Source organism: Pezoporus wallicus, unplaced genomic scaffold, assembly GCF_028554395.1.
Source record: "Pezoporus wallicus isolate ANWC-B61680 ecotype Strahan unplaced genomic scaffold, APGP_CSIRO_Pwel_v1 contig_8108, whole genome shotgun sequence".
Lineage (NCBI taxonomy): Eukaryota > Metazoa > Chordata > Aves > Psittaciformes > Psittacidae > Pezoporus > Pezoporus wallicus.
The window spans coordinates 759,530-779,604 of record NW_026638088.1 but is presented as its reverse complement, the minus strand read 5'-3'; the positions used below and the strand labels follow the sequence as shown (position 1 = coordinate 779,604).

Genomic DNA, 20,075 nt, shown 5'->3' with positions numbered 1-20,075 from the left:
CAGAGAGAAGAAAACAGTGAAAAGCTCAGCAGTGATGCAAGGAAAGGGCAGATTTAGCGGTGGTGCTGAACAAGCAATTTGGAGAGATGAGAAGAAAGTTGCTCTTTCAGTGATTTGGTGTCACCTGGCATCTCTTGAATCAGTAGTGCCTATAGGAGGCTTGAAGTGATTTCCAAACAAGTGCTGCAGTTGTCATTCTGACTTTTCTGGGCACCTTAACAATGCTTGCCCTGTGTGTTTGCACACGCTGCAGAAGTGACTTCTGAGCTTTTTTTTTTTGCTGAAGCTACTTCTAGCAATATTTTGGTAATGTATACTAGAATTGGTGTAGAATTGGTGTATCCTGAAGAAAACATGGTTTTTCTTCTTTCTTCCTTCTTCCATCTCCATGCAGATGCTTAGAGGGATATATAAACCCAGAAGAAGCAAATATATTGCCATAGCACTAAAGCAATGTGATCTATTTAATACAAGACATGATGTGAGGAAATGTGAAGTAATTCATCCTTAGGTACATCATTAGACAGAAATCTGGGGATCATCCAAGCTGCTAGACAAATTACAGGTCTAAGTGATTGTAGCGTTGCTTTTGTATATGGCAATAGAGATTGGATTGCAGAAATAGATAAATCTTTGCAATTACTATATTTTGAATGATAGTCTTATTTCTTAAAGGGTCATTTCTAATAGAGGGTTGAGGGCAGGAAAAAATTCTTTGGGTGATGTTGTTCATTTGGTAGGTTGTGAAGAACAAGCAGCCCATGTGGTCTAAGTCCAAGGCCTTTGTAAGTCAGGACTCAACTGAATTTCAAACCTGCGTATGTGATAGGTTGCAAGGTTTATGTCCCTAAGCTAGGGAGGAAGATCAACAAACAGAATCAAGATTTGCATTAAATATCATTCACAATGACATTTATGGCTTCTCAGGTGTGTGGGTGTGATGCAGTATGATACAGGGAAGAAGGAAAGGCAGTAAGCAGAAGAAAGGTGGTGGAGAAAGAGTAGTTGCTGAGTTCCTATCAAAGCTTTCCAGAACAGCCACCCTGATAAGGATGGTAGATGTGGATTAGGTTTCCTGCAGAGCTATAGGGAATCCATGCTTTACCATTCCTGGACTTCATCTGAACTGATTGGTAGAGGTAGATGGGTGGAAGAAAGTTATTTTAGTCCAGAGTATGCGAAGGAGCTTTGATTATGCAGCCACCCAAGGTGCTCCTTATTATGAAAGTGCTTTTTCTCTTCTGGTCCAGCTGAGTGAGACCTGTATGGGTGACCTATTTTGAGATCAAACTGAAGGACACCCTCAGAAAGCATCTTAGCATGATTTAAATGTAGAGCTACAAACTCACAATAACCCAGTTGTGCATCCTCCTTGAAATCCACTTATCCAGGTCAAACCTGTCCCATGGGCCAGGGGAAATCAGGCAGCACTTTAAAAGCCCTTCCCTTCTGTAGCCTTCTATCACTTCCATAGTCTGCTGCTGTGTTTTGAAATGGGGATTTAGGAAAGGAGCTGGCCATAAATCATTCTTGGTGCTCTCTGATGATGCCGGTAGAGCAGTAATGCATCCAGTCCCATTCTGGTTAGTTTTTTATGCTTTATTCATTTTTTTTGATGGTGGAGAATTCCCTACAGAACTATTTTACAGGGTCAGCTGCTGTCTGTTTGTGTCATCAGCAGTATCAAAATCCCACAGCTTGAACCCATGTGCTTCCTCCATATGGGATTTGACCTTTGAAGCCGACATCTCTTTAGGGGGATTTATCTTCCTAGCCATTCCTAGTTAACTTTACACATTGTAAGTAGTTAACTCGCAGCTGCTTCTCCTCAAAAAAATAAAGGGGTTGTTTCTCTTTTTTCTCTCTTCACAGGCTGTTACCCAACTAGAGCTTTTTGGGGACATGTCCACTCCTCCTGATGTAACCTCTCCCCCAGTGAGTACCCAAGGCAACTGAACTGGTGTTTTTCTACGCGCTATTTTCAGCACGTTTATGGATCACATTTGCGGTTCAGGTCATCAGCCATTCCTGCAGGAAGGATTTCAATGTACTTTTTATGTTGCAAGAAAATAAAGGGGAAGAAATTGAATGTGGAGTCGGTGCAAAGGATCTCTTCAATTTTTATTTTTCTGATATAGGGCTAGGTGTCACATAAGATATAACCTGAGCTGCAGATCTCCTTCCGTGGTGTTTATCAGGGGTACATGCTTCACTGCATTCTGTCTCGCCACTGCATTGCAGGAAGATTCTAAGATCCAGTTACAGCCTTATATATCATGTCTCTTTGGTTCCACCAAGCACATCCCAGAACTGCTGTTAAAGGAAGGAAGATAAAGCAGTGAAGAGAGAAAGGGCTGAATGTGTTTTGAGGGCAAAGGGAATTTTCTCAGCGTGCTTTTCTGCATTATAAAATGAAACCTCAGTCATTTTTCTATAGAGTTTCTGAACCTTACATTAAGCTATAAGGGAGTATGGATAAACTGAATATATTAAGTGACTGTGAAGTCAGGAGCCTCAGACATCCAAGGTACTCTGGAGCATGTCTGGAACTAGATGTTCAGAGTGCTGTCTCCTCATCCTTAGCCTGCTTGGGTTGGGTTTCTTCTTTAATACAGACCTACAGTTCTAGTCCTGTTGTTTAATAGGAAGCAACATTTATTCACTTTTCCATCAATCCTGCAGGTACTTCATTTACCTTTACTGTTTCTTACTTTAATGTGTTGGTCACTGCCTCTGCTCGTTGTCACCTAACACCTAGAATCACAAGTCTCTATCTTCTGGGGAAAGAAATATTGTCCATATTTTGCATGAGAGGTTTTCCAGGCAAATGTTAGTTTTATTTCTTCTCAGGTACAGTCTCTCATTTTCTTTTTTTCTCCTGTTTCCAGCAATTTCTAATACTCTTATTTCTATTGCTTTGTTCCTTCTACATCTTTCAATTCTTTTTTCCTTCCCTTTCTTCCCTCCAAACCTGTGGTTTTAGAATTATGGATGATGTGATGGCAAAGTACGTGCTGCAGAAGCTGCAGCTGATTTGCCATCATTGTATTTTATTCCTGTCTTCTTGCAGACTCCTGCTACTCCAGGTGATGCCTTTATCCCATCTTCATCCCAGTCACTTCCTGCTAGTACAGACATGTTTGGTTCTGTACCTTTCAGCACTGCTGCCGTACCCTCAGGTAAGAAGTCTACCAGAAATAGAGGCTCAAGTCAGATTTGGGATCAGTTCTCAGCTCTGGTTTGCATTTCAGTGCTCAGGGCATTAATGTGGTACAATGGAAGCAGGGAAGGGGTTTGAGGACAGTGCTGCCGGGCAAGGCAAAACAAGTCTTTAAGAAGCAGGGAGTCCATTATTTTGAATATTCCTATGTTTTTTTAAAGCAAAAGCCAAAAAAGTCACTGGGAGTTCAGGCACAGTTCAGCATCTGGATACCATACCTTCTAGGTACAGTATCAAGAGAAAACAAAGCATTTAGGTTAGCTTTGCTCTTTCTGTGGCAGCAGTGAACATTCTGTGCTGCGTCCCTTAAACAGAGAATAAGACATGGAGAATGGGATTGCATTTCAAAGGTATTCCACTTAGTCACATCCTGGTGTTTCCTTTAGACTTTTCTGTGTTCCTCAAAGTGCTCCAAATTCAAAAGCTGTGTAGCATTCTGCACAGACACACAAGGCGTGTGGTTTTGACTTCTGATCTCTCCCTGGGATACAAGGAGCACTGCAAGAGCTTAGCAAAAGGAGGAGGAGTGCCTTGAATCATTCAACAGTGACTTCCTAATTGGTTAACTCCTCTGATGGGCTGCGTTACAGCATCAAATTAGCCACTGCGTCTCAGAAAGGTTACACTGATGGTGAAGTGTTTAGGGATAATGTCAGATGGAAACCTTCGTTGCTTGGGTGAGTTTAGTGTAGCAGCAAGATAAAAGGATACCTGGAGAATCCCTCAGAGCCATCTATTGAAGCAGATATGTATCTGAGTTACTGTTCCTTTATCAATCATTAATTTAGTCTTTAGCAATTCAATTTCTGTATTTTATTTTGAACTTTTCCCTGTAAGATTTTGCAGCCACCCCTTACATTTAGCATTAGAAAGCAGCCTAGTAATAAAGCAAGGAGGAAAAGCTACAGGAGGACTTGGAAAAGCACTCACTTGAAAACAAGTAAAAGAAAGGTTGCATATTGTAAAGTATTAGCAGTAAATAATTAATGTAAATGTGAAACAGCATCTCTGTAAAGCATAATACTTGTATCAGTGGAACAGAATTGTATTACATGGTTCATATTGTAACATTTTTACAGTAGTTTTAGTTTGGGGTTTTTTTTCAGTGTAAATAACAATGCATTTGATCATATAATTCCTACAGAGTCAAACCCTTTGTAGCTTAAGAGAAGGCTTCAGGTCTGATAGGAAGCCATTATAATTTTAGTCTTAATCCTTAGATTAGAAGGGGTTTATGCTACAAGAATACCTAAAGCGGTTTGTTATTACTAGGTATGTAGTACAGCAGAAGCTCAAGATCTTTTTTGTGCTCTCAAGTAACCAATTAATAACAAAATGTGATTTTATAATGTGAATCTATCTGGGCTCTGACTTTTTAATATGCAATTTGAGGCACTTCTTTGCTCTTCAGAGTCCCAGTGGTTTGAGCTGTAACTGTGTCAGAAGAGATGGCGCAGGCTTTCTCTTGCAAGAAAGTGACACTGTCATTAGAGGGCCCTTGAGCTGTCATCTAACATAGCTAAAGGTTCTTCCCTGTAACTTAGATCCAGTTTTGTATCTGTGCCATTGGCAGGAGCTAGCTGGTGTTGGTGGGTCACAAAAAGGAGGAGGAACACTGGCCGAGCTCCAGAGAGGAGGGAATCCTGGGCATCTTCTTCCTTCCCTCTGCTTTCTCTTGGCTGCCTGTTTTTCAGGAGCATATGGGCACCTCTGAAAAGATGAACTCCTTCCCAGCATGAGCCAGTACAGAGGGGAGATTTAGATTAGTTATAAGGAAGAGATTCTTTCCTATGAGGGTGCTCAGAGAAGCTGTGGCTGCCCCATCCCTAGCAGTGTTCAAGGCCAGGTTGGACACAGGGGCTTGGAGCAAGCTGCTCTAGTGGAAGGTGTCCCTGCTCATGGCAGGGGTTGGAACTGGATGAGCTTTAAGTTCCCTTCCAACCCAAACCATTCTAGGATTCTATGATCGTGTTCAGTCCCAACAAGATCCATGCACACAGGTCTTAACTGATCCATGGGGGTACCCACTGAGGAAGAAAAGAGCATTTCAGATAAGGGGAACGATTATTGTCAATATCCACCAGCCTATGTTTCTGTATGCAAGTATTTGTTCAGTGGTGAGAATTCAACCATGTCTTTCAGTTTTCAAGTGTGCTGAAGCACTGGGATCACTAATGTGGCCTGCATGTTTCTGATTTATTGTGTAGCTTTTTCTGCATCCACTTGACAGCAGTGTTAAAATCTTTCATCTTTCTTCCCCCACCCCGCTATCTTTATTCTTTGAAGGTTATGTTGCCATGGGAGCTGTTCTGCCCTCATTCTGGGGACAGCAGCCACTTGTTCAACAGCAGTTGGCCATGGGTGCTCAGCCTCCAGTTGCTCAGGTGATGCAGGGAGGACAGCCGATAGCGTGGGGCCAACCCGGTATTTTTCCTCCTACTCAGCAACCGTGGCCATCTGTAGCTGGTCAGTTCCAACCAACTGCCTTCATGCCAACACAAACTGTTTTGCCTTTACAAGCAGCCATGTTTCAAGGTACCATTGCTCCTATTGCTACTGTTCCACCCACAAGTGATTCCAACAGATCGAGTCCACAGACAGACAGGCCCAGACAGAAAATGGGAAAAGAAATGTTTAAAGATTTCCAGATGGCTCAGCCTCCACCAGTGCCATCAAGAAAACCAGATCAGCCTTCCCTCAGTTGTACCTCAGAGGCCTTCTCCAGTTACTTTAACAAAGTTGGGATGGCACAGGAAGCAGATGATTGTGATGACTTTGACATCTCTCAGTTAAATTTGACTCCTGTGACTTCCACGACACCATCTACAAATTCACGTGAGTATTCACATCCTTTTCACCCGTACCTCTCCTCATACTGCTCCTCAAAGCATTTCTATCTTTTCATACAGTAAATAGCAACACAGATATAGACTGAGAACCTTCTTAGCTTATTAAATGTGTTTCAGCCGTAAAGATGAGTATCAGAGAGGAATTTCAGAGATCATTGAAATCAACAGCCCTGATAGCTGCAGTCTGAAATTTAATTTCTTAGAAGACAGTAATACATGTACTGTGCTAGGGACATGCAAGCTCGTTGCAGAATTCCCATGGCATTCATTCTTACCAATGGTTTCACTTAGGTCCTATTCAAGTCATACTTAGCAGAATTTAAGGATGGGTATTTATTTTAAGAGCTTGATATTGGACATGGGGGGAAGAGCTGTAAAATAAGCTTATCATGTTCATAGCATGGAGATAGGAGATTTTGCAAATTGCTGAAAAGAGGAATTCATGAAGCACAGATTTATCAGGGGCCAGACAGAGACCTTCTGTTTCACTTACCAGCCATAGGGCTGGCGACTCCGGCATTCTTAATGTGCTGTAGTGGCGTCTCCCTGGTTCCTGCAGACGTATGCAGATGCAGCCAAACTTAATTTGGAAACTGCTGACTGAAATCAAGTCTATGGAATTGGTAATGACTTCTGGGTTCATATTTAGCTCTTACAGCTCCTCATCAGAAATTTCCAGGGGTAATAAAAGTTGAGGGCTCTTAAGCATGAGCAAACTTTGTGCTGCTGAGGCTTTCTTAACAAATTAACAGATGTATATTCTGTTGCTGTTACCTTAATTTTGGTTTAGCTCCAACCCCTGCACCCAGACAGAGTTCTCCATCGAAATCATCAGCATCTCATACCAGTGATCCTGCGGCAGACGACCTCTTTGAAGAGGGGTTTGAAAGCCCAAGCAAAAGCGAGGAGCAAGAGGCTGTGAGTAGCGACAAGGTTCCTACATACTGATTAGCTGGTTTTAGCTAGGAAAGGCAGAAGTGACTTTAATGTTGTTTAGTAGTGTCAGAAATAACTACTCTAATAGGGTTGGGGGGTAATTAAGGGGGATACAAGGATACAAAGAGCCAAACTCAGAATTTGTATGTAAGTTTATATATTTTAGTTGTATCCAATGTCCTTTTTAGCATAGCAGCGTTCACTTCTCGATGATAAGGAAGTCCAAGGTAAAACAACATACATGCTGAAGCTGCAGAAAGAGGTGTAAGAGTTTGTCTGTTAAAAGATGATGGTTTGATGTTGTTTTGCACGTTCTTGCATCTCAGTTGCTCGCCTACTTACATTCCTCAATGTTCTGGCCTTCAGTATGTGAATTCTTTGCCTTAGACACAGTGGACCAGAGCAAGACATGTTATCCAAGCCATGACTTTAAATCACTGTATGTTAAGTAGATCAGAGCCCAAGTGAGCCAAAGGCAAGAGGGAGTCTGTACAAAAAAAAAGAACCCTAAAGTACAAAGTAATGCAAGCTTGGACTCTTTCTGATTCACGTAGTTTCACTGGCTTTCAGTGCCTTTTGCAGTTCTGGTTTGTCTGATCCTGTACCTTCTGAAGCCTGTGGCAGCTCCTGCATGGGCTCCAGCAGGTACTGGTGAGGTTCATCCTGCCTGCATCAGCTATAGGAAACCATTATGGCTTTTGAGAATGTATCAGCGGCGAGGTCTCACGTTCCAGTTTTCATGAGATAGGATGTACTTGTTACGCCCACAGCATGAAAATAACCTCCTGTTGACTTTTCACTTCCTATTGTTGAGAAAAAAAGGTGTTATGTTCTTGTATTCTAGCCTGATGGGTCTCAGGCCTCATCCAACAGTGATCCATTTGGTGAGCCAACTGGTGATACTATAAGTCCACAGGTCGGTAGCTAGATAGCACAGGTTGGGGTAGGTATCTGTCCTTTTTTTCTCTACACCATGAGGTGCTCACTTATTCCTCCACCAGTGCCTACCATTGCTTTCATGGTGCATGGTTTATTTTTCCTTGCCATTTATTCCGTTTTCCCTCTCCATTATCCACAGTGTATTCCTCATGCTCGGTGGTTTGCATGGCTTTTGCCATTCACTAAGTGTTGCAGCTAATGCAGATACGTGTGTTTCAGCTGCCTGCATGCTTTAAAGAAATGTAAACTTGTTTTACTTTGTGTTCGAATATTAGGGGGAAATAAGGAAACTGAGCCATTATTAACAGTGTATTAGGCAGAACATTTTTTTATCAAATCCACTCTGGCCTTTAGTCAGATGTAACATTAAATGGAATAAGACATCTTACCCATAGACATAACATTAAATAAACGTATGTAATGATACATGAGCACCTCTACCCTCAATCAAAGCGATAATCAGTAGAAGCAGCACATTTGTTATCTGCATGTAAAAATATTGAAGTGGGTGTGTGTAGTTTTATCTCCCAACTGCAAATTAAAACATCTGAAAACGAGGAGCATTCATATTACCATTGGCATGCTGATGTTTTAACAATTACTGATCAAATTTAAGTCATTTAAATCCAGACAGACGGGAAAGATGATCTTCGCATCTTTTGTGTTACCGAACACGTTAGAGAATGTGGCTGCCAGTGAATGTTCTGTGATTTGTTCAGTATATATATGACAGTAAAGCTACAGAGTTTTATGAGTGCTGGGCATTGTTATTCCATCCAAACACTCTCTAGTGTTACTGTTTGAAGGATATGTTTCATTATCTTCTCCGTGTCTGCCATTCATGTTTTGTATTACCCAAGTACGTGATCTGATGCAGCTTCTGTGCTTTAGCAGCGAGCTCCTGGAGCCAATCCATAAAAATGGTAGAAGCCTTTCGATTTTGGTACAGAAATTGCACTGTGTTTACCAGTGATTTATCCATCCTGAGCCAAAGTGATTTGGTTTCTCTTCAAAATTAATAGTTTCATTAGGAGTCAGTTTACTTTGTACATTGAATATGGTTAAAGAAATCTTACAGTAGCTTAGCTTTGATCCACTTGGGAGTAATGAGATTATCTTTTAATATGTGGTGCTGTGAGAAGGCATCTCCCTCTTCTTTAGTAGCATCAATGTAATGCTTAGCTCTTGGGAGCTGAAGCAAAAGTAGCATTAAGATTTGTGTCTCACTGAGTCACATTTTTAGACTCTCATCGACTGTAAAAGTTATAGTGTAAGGATAAAGTTGAGCTGGGATGAGCTGCTCTAGTGAGAGCATCCATTGGTTGTTGTACCCCAGCAAGAACTGCTTCTACGGATGGATGGTGCCACACAGCAATTGCCTTTGCCTGACCTCGGCCAGCTATCCCAACTTCAGACCATTTTGAGTGTTCTTTCCTCAATCAAGAAAGGGGATTTGACCTTTACCTGAGTCAAACACTCTGGAAACACACATACGTTTGTTCATGATGGTTTATCGCAGTCAGTATGATTCTGAAATTCATTCTGGGGAGAATAACGATAAAATCTCTTTCTAATCTTTTCTGGCTGTCACTAAGATAGTTAGCATCATTTATAAACTAGCATCACACACATTTACCTACCCAGAGTTCTGGGTGTAACTTGAAACAGTAGTTTAAGTCTGTTAATGCACATTACCACGCAAGGCAGTCAAGTGAGCGACTCCTTTTGTTCTGCTTTTATATAACACTTAGTAAAATACATTCTTTGAATGCATTCAGGGTCTCTGGGAGCTACAAGAAGAGAGTATTACTAGTGATTCCATATGTTTCTTCTATTTTTTCTTAATCCTCATAGAGTCTTGCATAGCGTATGTGTAATTCCCAGAAATATATTCTGGGAAATGTTAAATAATGTTACTGATTATCGTATTATAGTAATTCCTAAAAATCTGGGGGCAGGACAGGAAGCTGAACAAAAAGAAAGCCTCTATCCAGGGATGTTACACTAATATCATTGTGCTTCTGTGCGGTGCCATTCAGCATCAGTCTGTAGGAAATCCACTTGCTAAAACCACCCCGTCTCATTCTGAAGCTTACTATCGTCAGAGCAACAGAAAGTCTAATCTCCATGGCAAATCAGCAATTCAGGACTTACTCCTGTGTTGTGTATGGAGCTTCCCATTCGGAGAGAAACTTAATGGAGAGAAATATGTAGTACAAAAGAACCACAGTCTTCACAAAAGTCACTTTTGTGTGGCGGATGGGAGATTACTTTTCTCTGTAGAACATGGCTCCTCACACCAAGAACAGCACAGTACACAACTCAGATGAATGGACCTCTCAGGGACATGACATAGTGTTGTGTTCAGAAATTTCAACTGTATCTGGTCCCAGCATCTCTTGTGAAATCAGCTATACCCGCACAGTGTCTTTACTTCTCTTGACGTATTCAGAACGCTCACCCTCCTGGTATTTTGTACCCTGATCTTTCAAGGTTTTATGATTTCTTTTGATACGACACATTTTCATTTAGAAATAATTCAGCATCTTTCAGTTACTTTCTCCATTTTTCCTTTCTTCCTTTTGTGGTTTGCAGCTTAAGGTCTCAAAATCCTTATCCCACCAATAGCTGTTCTTATAAGTCACTCTTCTACCAATAGCTATAGCTTCTTAGTAGGTAAATATGACATTTTATGGACACGTTACTTTTTGTCCCTTTGTGGTTGGAGATAAGCATATAGTTCTAGCTTTCGCAGGTGAAATAAAGTCAACTCTTTGCAGAGCTGCTCATAGCAAGATTTGTATTCAGTTGTTTTCCCTTTGTTTATGAGCAGTGTTGAGAATGAATAGTGATTTTCCAGAAGAGGCAAGGAGAACACTGAATAATAAGACTGCCATCTTCAGCTGACTTGCATTTAAGCCCTACTGCTGTCTTTAGACTGTGTGTGGAATAACTGTGGTGAAAGAAGGGAGAGAGAAAGAACAGTATTTAGCTATGATCCTGCAAAATGTGTTCGAGGTTTCTTATCATTGACATTTCAGATTAAAGCAAGAAGCTTGAACAGAGGACTTTTAATCTGCTCATCCTGTTTGCATCAGTGCACTCAATCAGCCTGAATTACAGGGTGTTAGGTGCAGACCATGCTACTGTGAATATTTTTGTTCTTGGGGGAATTTCAGCTTCAGCAAAGGGTCTGGCACACCTTGGCACTCGGAAGCCCTGAGGCTACACAGTTAAGTGCTTAGCAAAGGGTATAGAAGCCTTCAAGCACAATGAGAAAAGGGAAGATGAGGAGCAAACTTTGGCTGTCTGATGCCAGACTCATCTAGTTATCTGTGGTTATGTTGGCCAGCATCTCCAACAAAAGCATCCTGACTATAGAAAGAATATATTCATCGTGAATGCTGGGATCAGATATCACGAATGTGGTCTAACTCCATATGGACCACACAAGCTGGTTCTTGAAGGCAAATTAGCTACAGGGTGAAAATTCAGAGAGTAAAGGAATATTTGATACCACAATTATTGCAATAAAAGTAATTTTTAGTGCTGGAACAAATGCAGCTCTATTGATTAGCTGCCCAGTTCAAGACTTGCACTGGCAGTCGTTCATGAGAGATTCTCAGGAAGCCTTCAAAACATTTGTGGCTGGAGCATATCTTCCTGAAAAAGTTGTTTAGTTGCTCAGTGAAATGTGTGCAGACAATTATAAGCCCTCAAAATATGTCACACCCTTCATGATGCAGTCAGCGCTGTCAGGAGAGCAACAGTTCATTAGAATATTTGTCTATCAGCTTTTGGTGGTACTTCGGTGGCCCGCTGCCATCATCCATCTTTGAGCAAGTGCCATTCTTAGTGATAAATGTTCCTAATAATCTTAGTCAGCTCCAGGATGGACTACTGTAACTGTTATTAGAAAGCTGCAAAAGAAAGAATGACTTACGGACAAAGCATTGGCTTTATCTGGGAGCTTAGTGAGCCTCAGGAGGACACATTAAGCTGATTCTGCACCCTCCTCTTCCTTCTGCTCCTTTTCTATGGCGCTAGGACTCTGAATAGGCTCAAAATACCAAAGGCTGTGTTTGGAGGTTCTGTTACTATCGTTCATCTGTCTCAATGGGAACTGAAAAGAGTCCAAAGGGAAACTCTTAATGGTTATAAGTGACCTATTCTCAAGAGTATCATTCGCAAACCAAGGACAAAGTACCACACAGGGCTGTGAATCTGAGAGAAAAGTAGTAGTGTTGTGTGTCTGGAAAGGGATCACAGATTGGGAAATACTGCTTCATTCCAGAGAAAGCCTAAAACTGTCATTTCAGGCCTCCTGCTTGTTGTTCATCATCATACTTCCCAGGATATCTGAAGGGATAAGGTCAGAGAAATTCAGGCTGCACTATGAACAAAGGCATCCCACAGATTTGCCTTCGTCTCCACTGCTACAATCCCCTTCAAGCTATCAGTTTTAATGCAACCAGCTCATACATGGGTTTCTTACCTCTTCCAGTGCCTTCAAGCCCACCTGAAGTAGCCAGGTACCCTGCCATTTCTGCAGCTTCTTCCCCTGAACAAGAAACCACTGACTGTGCAGCTTGTCTCGAGCCGTGTACTTGCCGATTGGCAATCCGGCAACTCAAGCAGGGGACGAGCTTTCCTACCTTGCTCTGTAACGAGGTCATTTAAAAGTTCCCTGTCTTCTGCACAAGTGATGTAAAAAAGGCACTGCAATAATTTAGTATCTTTGAGACTTCTGAACAATTTGCTTCCTATTGGCCACTGAGTTTAGAAGTTAGGAAGGAGAACTGACAGATACGTAAACGAAAAGTATAATTGTGTGGCTGCGGTTCATTATTACGCTGGGACCAAGATGGAGTAAGGTTCATCTTTCTGAGTACCTCTCATATCTTATGGATACAGATCATCTGTCTGGATACTAAAATGACAGAGACTTTTAAAATGCTATAATCAAGCTCCATATTAAAACAAGGAAATATTCCTGGGTAGGTTTATAGTATGAATAGAGGCACTCTCCAGTCATAATCCCGAACTAGAAGGTTCATAGAATCACAGAATCGCAGAATAGCTAGGGTTGGAAAGGACCTTAAGATTATCCAGTTCCAGCCCCCATGCCATGGGCAGGACACCTCACACTAAACCATATCACCTAAAGCCTTGTCCAACCTGGTCTTGAACACTGCCAGGGATGGGGCATTCACAACCTCCCTGGGCAACCCATTCCAGTGCCTCACCACCCTAACAGGAAAGAATTTCCTCCTTATATCCAATCTAAACTTCCCCTGTTTAAGTTTGAACCCGTTACCCCTTGTCCTGTCACTACAGCCCCTAATGAAGAGTCCCTCCCCAGCATCCGTATACTCCCCCTTCAGATACTGGAAGGCTGCTATGAGATCTCCACACAGCCTTCTCTTCTCCAGGCTGAACAGCCCCAACTTCCTCAGCCTGTCTTCATACAGGAGGTGCACCAGTCCCCTGATCATCCTTGTGGCCTCCTCTGGACTTGTTCCAACAGTTCCATGTCCTTTTTATGTTGAGGACACCAGAGCTGCACACAGTACTCCAGGTGAGGTCTCACAAGAGCAGAGTAAAGGGGCAGGATCACCTCCTTCGACCTATACTTACGCTGCTAATAGAGGCTAAATGTGATTAAAGTAACCAAAGCCACTGTCTGTTAATGGGCCAACAGGAATTACCTGTCTTATCACCAAAGATATTTGATCTGAATCCTGCTTGCCAAATTTACTGTCTCCTATATTACTGAGTCAGCATGCAATAAATGGAGAACACGCATTGCACTCCCGCTCCTTTCACCTGCATCCCCAGCACAAGATTCTCATTTTGGCTGGCACTCCAGCACACTTATTTCATGAAACTTATCATTTGAGCCTGCCCTTTCTGATCAGTCAGCCAGGAGTAAAACTGGTGCTTAGAATCTATTGTAAAGGGCAAAGAAATCTATGCGGGCCTCACCTCTACAATTCAGTACATCTTGCCTGAAGCTTTGCACGTAGCAGGGTGCCTCACAATGATGAAAGGACTGCCAGTGGAAAAGTAATTTCTTCCTAACCAAGTCCTGTGTTATGTGTTGTGAGTGAGCTCCCCTACGCAAGCCCAAGTAGATGCTGAATCGTTCAGGAGATGTTCTCCACTGATTAGTTCTGCTGGCGAGCAGATGTTAATGCCTTTAAACTGGATGCAGATTTACTTCAAGTATTTACTTGATGATATTCAAAACCATTAGCGACCTTGTTACCTCGTGCAGTAGTGTACTGTACCAGAAATGCTTACTCTTTGCTACAGTCTTGTTTATTGTGCAAGATGTTCCTTAAAATAGGAAGAATAAGCTGATTCTAGGCATGAAGTATTTCTGGAATATGTAAATATAGCATACATAGGGAAATTTTCCTCTTTGGCAATTTTTGCAATGAATTCCGAGAGACTTCATAACTCAACGTTTGCAGAACATCATTGTAGCTTCGTGAATATTTAGATGTCTAACTTAAAGCATGTATATTTAGACATTTCTGGTCCTTTACTGCAGCCTGTCACTTCAGTCAGACACCTGACCTGTGGATCCATATCCTCTTCCTGCAAAACATTGTTATTTAAAGGCTACTGTTCAACATAAAAAGCCCCATTAGTATGTGAGAATATAGCTACACACTACTTTGATAGCAGCTTCCAAACATAAAGGAAAACATTTACTTCTCAAACATCTGCCAGAAGCTGCATATCCCCAAAGCTGATAGAAACCTTCAAATAGGATTTAGCAGCAAAAAAAGGGTACTATCAGTTGCCACCTTAGTTTCTTGCTGTGGGTTGATGAAACCACCTCAGAAGTGCTCCTAGGCCAACGCCATAGAAAGGAAAACACTTGAAGATTCAAGGTGTTTATGTGAATTGGAAGCTTTGTATGCTGTTTTATTTCTTCCTCTCTTTCTTTCTGATCCATTCTTTCATTTCTTTCTCTTTGGATGTGTTCCTAACACAGTAATAGAAATAGAAAGCAGAAGACATAGGTGAGATGATTCCAATGCTGTGAGAAGAGTTGGGCTCGTCTGCCTTTTAGTGACATGGCGTGTGACTTCTGTGTGGAGTATGTAAATAAGGGGGGGTTATTTCTGCTTCCATGAGCCTCCAAAATAACACTTGTGAAATCCCCCCTGCCTGGCATTGTACGAGAAGCTGTTAATGAAGTCAACACACTCGACTTTTTTTGCCTCTCTTCTGTCCCTTTCTTCTCTCTCTTGATCTCTTGAGTATCATTATCAATACTTTACAGATACCATTTGCAGTGTTGGGCTACAGGCAAGATGCACTGCTTGAATTACCCCAAAATAATATTAGAAAACAAATCTCAGTCATTGACATAATCTTTGGCTGAGAAGATTGCGTGCAATTACTGCAATTAGTTTCTCGTTTAGGCATCTGCAGGAGGAAGTCAGCTAAAAGGAAGCTCTAAGAACACACTTTTCATTCAAAATGTTCTGCTCTACTGGAAGAAAAATAGTTCTAATCAGTGAGAAATGCAGGCCTTTGCCCCATGAAGTGTATGTTCGATAAGTGTTGGGCATGAATAAAAGAAATTCCTTATTCTGAAGGCTGCCTCGTGTGATGTTGAAAGTGCTGATGACCAATGATGAACTCCTCCTCCTCTTCCAAGGGTGTCAAGTTCTGTGGCACCGTAGGACACCTGTTACTTACGTGCATCTGCATATCTTGAAGACACTTGAGGACAGCTCTAACAAGCATGCTTGACATTTTGAAAAGCTCTTTTTCCCTGCAGCCATTTGGAAAACTGACATCTTTTGTTCCAAAGGGATGCTCTCCCTCCCCTTTTCTTCTCCTCCTTCATTTTCGCTTCCCTTTGCAATCACCTTAGGTTCAGCAAATGCCTCAAGAATGGGCTGGTGTGTGTCAGGTTCCCGTATTAATTAGTACGGATTTTCTCTGAACTAGCTGTGATGGATCATTCTGCCAGCTTCATGTCTGCGGTACATGAAAATTGGCATAGGTAGACTTAACACACAGTATGTGAAATGCAGTTATTTACTCTCAGTCATCTCTTCTGATTACCTTCGTTTTTCCAAGGTCACAAACTGTATTTGCTTCTTGCTGGGGGTGATTCCAGCAGCCTTTATTTAATCATTCCAAAGGATTTCTCTCATCCCCTTATAATGCTTGTAGTGTACTCAGGGCTTCCTGTAAAGTAGGAGATGGGGGAGCAGAGCCTCTGCAAGCTCCACAGACGTAGTCATTTCAAGGTATAAAAGACAACTTCTCTTGGCATGGAGGAAACAGGTCATAGTTTGACTTTGTTGTGTTGCTCCTCATTCAACACAGTGCAAAGTGAGGTGAGATGGGGCACAGCATGGGCACAGATTAAACATAGCCCTACAGATCCACCTTTGGGCTGGTTTTCTCTAATAAGAAAAGCATCATTTTCATAAGCAGTGATTAAAATCCTGTGCTATCCCCTGCCAGACCTTCCTGTGCTTCAGAGTGCCCAGTGATTTGCCAGCCTTGGGAGGCTTTTTATTGCTTAAAGTCAACTTCTGCTGATGCTGCTGTACCATGAGTTGATTCTAACTTGGTTAAGTTCAACGTTGTGGCATGGTATTTAAATAGTTATCAGGCTGTAGAGAATGAATGCAGTATGGCATTAATTAGCCTTTCTGCCTGTCTAGTTCCTTTTTCAGATGTCATTCTTAGTTTAATAGATTAGTTTCTGGAAATAAAGTAGAATGGATTCCAAGGTCCATGGATGGTTTGCTTCCCACTGCAGCTGAGTTGAACATAGTATTAAGAAATCCCAGGTTGTCAGCTAGGAAGGAACGCTGAAAAACATGGCAGCTTTGCCCCCACCACATCCAGGAAATTCCCAAGGAAGTGTCTGTTAGCAAATTTGACATGCTTTCCTCCCGGCTTTAATGATTGTACTAATGGTTATACAGACTCCTAATCAAACTGCACAGAGCTTGCTTTCTTCGTTCTTCATAGGCAACTCATCCTGTTATTTTAAATCCCATCACAGCTTCATTAGCTCAGCTTTCAGGGGTGGTTTCTGTTTGCAAGCCTTTTTCTCCATGCATTGTGTAAAACCCACAGCTATGTTCTGCTGCTGTGCTGCTGGGGAGGGGGGGGTCTCAGCCTGGTATGAATAACAGCGTTTACTCCAGCTGCATTTCTGGCCTGTAAACTTCCAGTCACCTGGTCATATAAATACCATTTCATTTCTTCATATGTCTGTGCCCAGCAATACCTCCTGAGGATCGGTGCACGGCCAAAACTGGAAGAGAAAAATTGATAGTAAGCATTCATTTCCTACAATAACGTCACATTTACTCCACAATTCAACCGGGGTGCTGTGATCGCTCAAGGCAGCACAGAAAGCAAACACTTCCTTTGGGTTTTGCCTCATCAGGTATTGCTGTTCGCAAGCAGATGTTTAAAAATGCTCTCAAAAGTGTCTGGAGGCGTCTCTGCTGATTTTATTTTTGTTATCCCCAGGAAGCAGAACCTCTCTACGCCCAGATTAACAGACCTAAGAAATAGCATTGTTACAGGCTTGTGGTGCTCCAAGACTCAAACGAAACCCAACAACCTGGCAGGCCTTTGGCTTTCGTGATTGATTCTGACTGACAAGGAGAGATGATTGCCCTCCTGGACTGGCTCTACGAGTGTTCCTGATGGTTCTTTTTGGCAACCAACGGCAGATTCCTATGGCAGCACAAAGTAAAACTCTCCCTGCTTCTCATACCACGAGTCCCTGTCCCCACAAGTTGTGGGTATCCAGACTAGGAAATCTTACTCCTCAGTCTTCGTTTAAACATTTGTTGTCGTCTGTATGCCACATATAAAATAATGATCATCTGGGATTTATTAAGTATGAGACATTCTTTTTGTTTTGAGCAAAAAGCAGAGTCTGTATGTAGCAGTGGCATTATCATTCAACAGCCTTTTGGGCACACGTCGGCACTTTTTATGTCACGGTGACATGTTTTTCATCGTCATTTACATCAGGCTGATCCTGGCTTTTTTATTTCTCCCCTGTGTAGGCATATTTAAGCAACAACAACAACAACAAAATACTGGCCCTGTCATTTTTTCTTTTGTCTTTCTTACTCTGTAGTTTTATATGAGTGACAGCTCTAACAGCAAAACACCTCCTGCGGAAAGGCTTCCTAACTTGAAACCACAGCATCAAACTCGGTCGTTCATCCATCCTGACTGAAAACGTTGCCAAATGGACCTTGAAGTTCTGTTCTAGCGCAGCATGAGGACGCAATGCTGCTTTCTGTTGGAATGCTCATGTTGTGGGTAGAGAATGGACATCGAGTCCCACTGAGGAAAGACGAAAGAGTCAGTATTTCCTAGGAAACTCTAAATCAGAAAAGGAATATTTTTATTTCTTCAATATCTTGCTGCTGTAATGCTATGCAGACAAGTGTTTTCTTCTCTGTGTGCCATTTTTGATGAAGAACAAAAATCATTTGCCAAATAATACTGGTATGATTCTGGTATAGGGATTTGGATGAAGAGGACTTTACAAATGGGACAAGGATGGCATGGATTTTGGAATAACAAACTGATTCTGTGATCAAATTGTTCATCTTTATCACTTTTTGTACATCAGAAAAATCAAATGGGATTTTTATTTTATAACTTGAAAAAAAAAGAAAAAAACCTTACTGTTAAACTCTTTAAATGTTTAAGGGGAAATGGCTTTAAGGAGTTCGAATGAAAATTGCCAGTCTTTTTGTAAATATAAATGTTATGGAAATTCTTTTACTAATGCCATTACACAGTAGAGAAGGTAGCAAGTTGCAGTGCTTGGGAGGTGTGGCAAACCCAGTTTGTGGTTCTCACATCACATACGTTTCTTCACATGCTTACAATAATGGGCTGAAGCTCAAGTGCAGTTGCCAAAAGCAGTCAGCTTGTCAGCGACTAGTGAAATTAATGGGAACACGTGATTTTATGATCTAGAGTTATCACACGGACATATTCCGCTTACAAGAAATCACATTTCCTTGACATTCCTTTGAACCTCTGCATAGAAGTCATCCAACTGTTTACACACAGAGCAAAAGAATTTAAAAGTTCCTTTTTTTACATTTATGAAGCAAAAATGCAGTGTTTGGGTTCATATGTTTAGCACATGATTTTCATAAAGAAGCTATATATTTTTGCCCTACAGAGAATTGTTATACAGGTCAAATGTGTTTTCCTGATGTTCCTATGCAGTTACAGTATATTAAATTTAGTGGTTTAACACTAAAATGAAAAAAGATAAAGGACAAAATAAAAAAAAGAAGAAAAAATAGAAAAAAAGAAAAAATAGAAAAAAGTTAAATCAAGTGATGAATCAGTTTTTAGGGTTATTGTGCGGATTTTGTTTTTAAATTGACGCATTAGGATTTACATTTTTGTCATGATCAAAATAGGCCTGGAGTTACAAATATTTTACTTTCTTTCGTCTCTGTTATAAGCTAAAAATGGTTTAGAAGACAGAAAAACCCAGGTGGCGATTGTCGATGCAACCAAATCTCCCAACATGATTCCAGTCTTTTATTTTGAGTGAGAGAAATTAGAGAAACGTGCATTACAGAATGGATGTGAATGCAAAATTAGCTGTGACTAGACCTAACGAACCTGCAGAGAAGAGAACTTTTAATCCCCATTCCTGGTCATTTGATGCTTATTCCTTAGTCATGTGCAAACAGCTTTGCAGCAATTCTTTTCCCAGCTGAAGAAAGATGTTGTTTTCTAACCAGAGAAGATAAATTAAAACTTGATGGATTGAGTGTTTCAGGATTAAAAGCAGAGGTTAAAGCATTTCTGATGGACATTTCTTTAAGAATATTTTCCTAGTTTGCACAGTTGTGCTACTTTCTTCCCCAGTGGCTCATTTGGGGTTTGTCCTACATATGGAACCACAAAGACAAGTTTAGTTCATCATAGACATTTGGGGTTTAGTCTCATCAGTGCATTTGCAGTTGTGGGGAAAAACATTGACAGAAAGAGAAGAGATTTATGTCTCAGAGGATCCATTGCCATCATATTTGTAAGACACAAATCACGAATAGGTGCTGAGGGAATGAGGCTGGAATTTT

The 20,075-nt window shown here is 41.3% G+C and overlaps 1 protein-coding gene across 17 annotated transcripts in view; it reads left to right on the top strand.

Annotated features, from left to right (window-relative positions):
* The window catches only part of DAB1 (DAB adaptor protein 1), a 477,594-nt gene extending 458,285 nt beyond the window's left edge, over positions 1 to 19,309 (top strand). For all 17 annotated transcript variants that reach the window (XM_057409280.1, XM_057409278.1, XM_057409281.1 and 14 more), the window contains 6 exons: positions 1,873 to 1,935; positions 3,071 to 3,179; positions 5,507 to 6,055; positions 6,860 to 6,987; positions 7,850 to 7,948; positions 17,470 to 19,309. In XM_057409280.1, coding sequence (XP_057265263.1) covers positions 1,873 to 1,935; positions 3,071 to 3,179; positions 5,507 to 6,055; positions 6,860 to 6,987; positions 7,850 to 7,933 — 933 coding nt within the window. In that variant the 3' untranslated portion in view covers positions 7,934 to 7,948; positions 17,470 to 19,309. The remainder of the gene's footprint in view (positions 1 to 1,872; positions 1,936 to 3,070; positions 3,180 to 5,506; positions 6,056 to 6,859; positions 6,988 to 7,849; positions 7,949 to 17,469) is intronic.
* Positions 19,310 to 20,075: the final 766 nt, after the last annotated feature.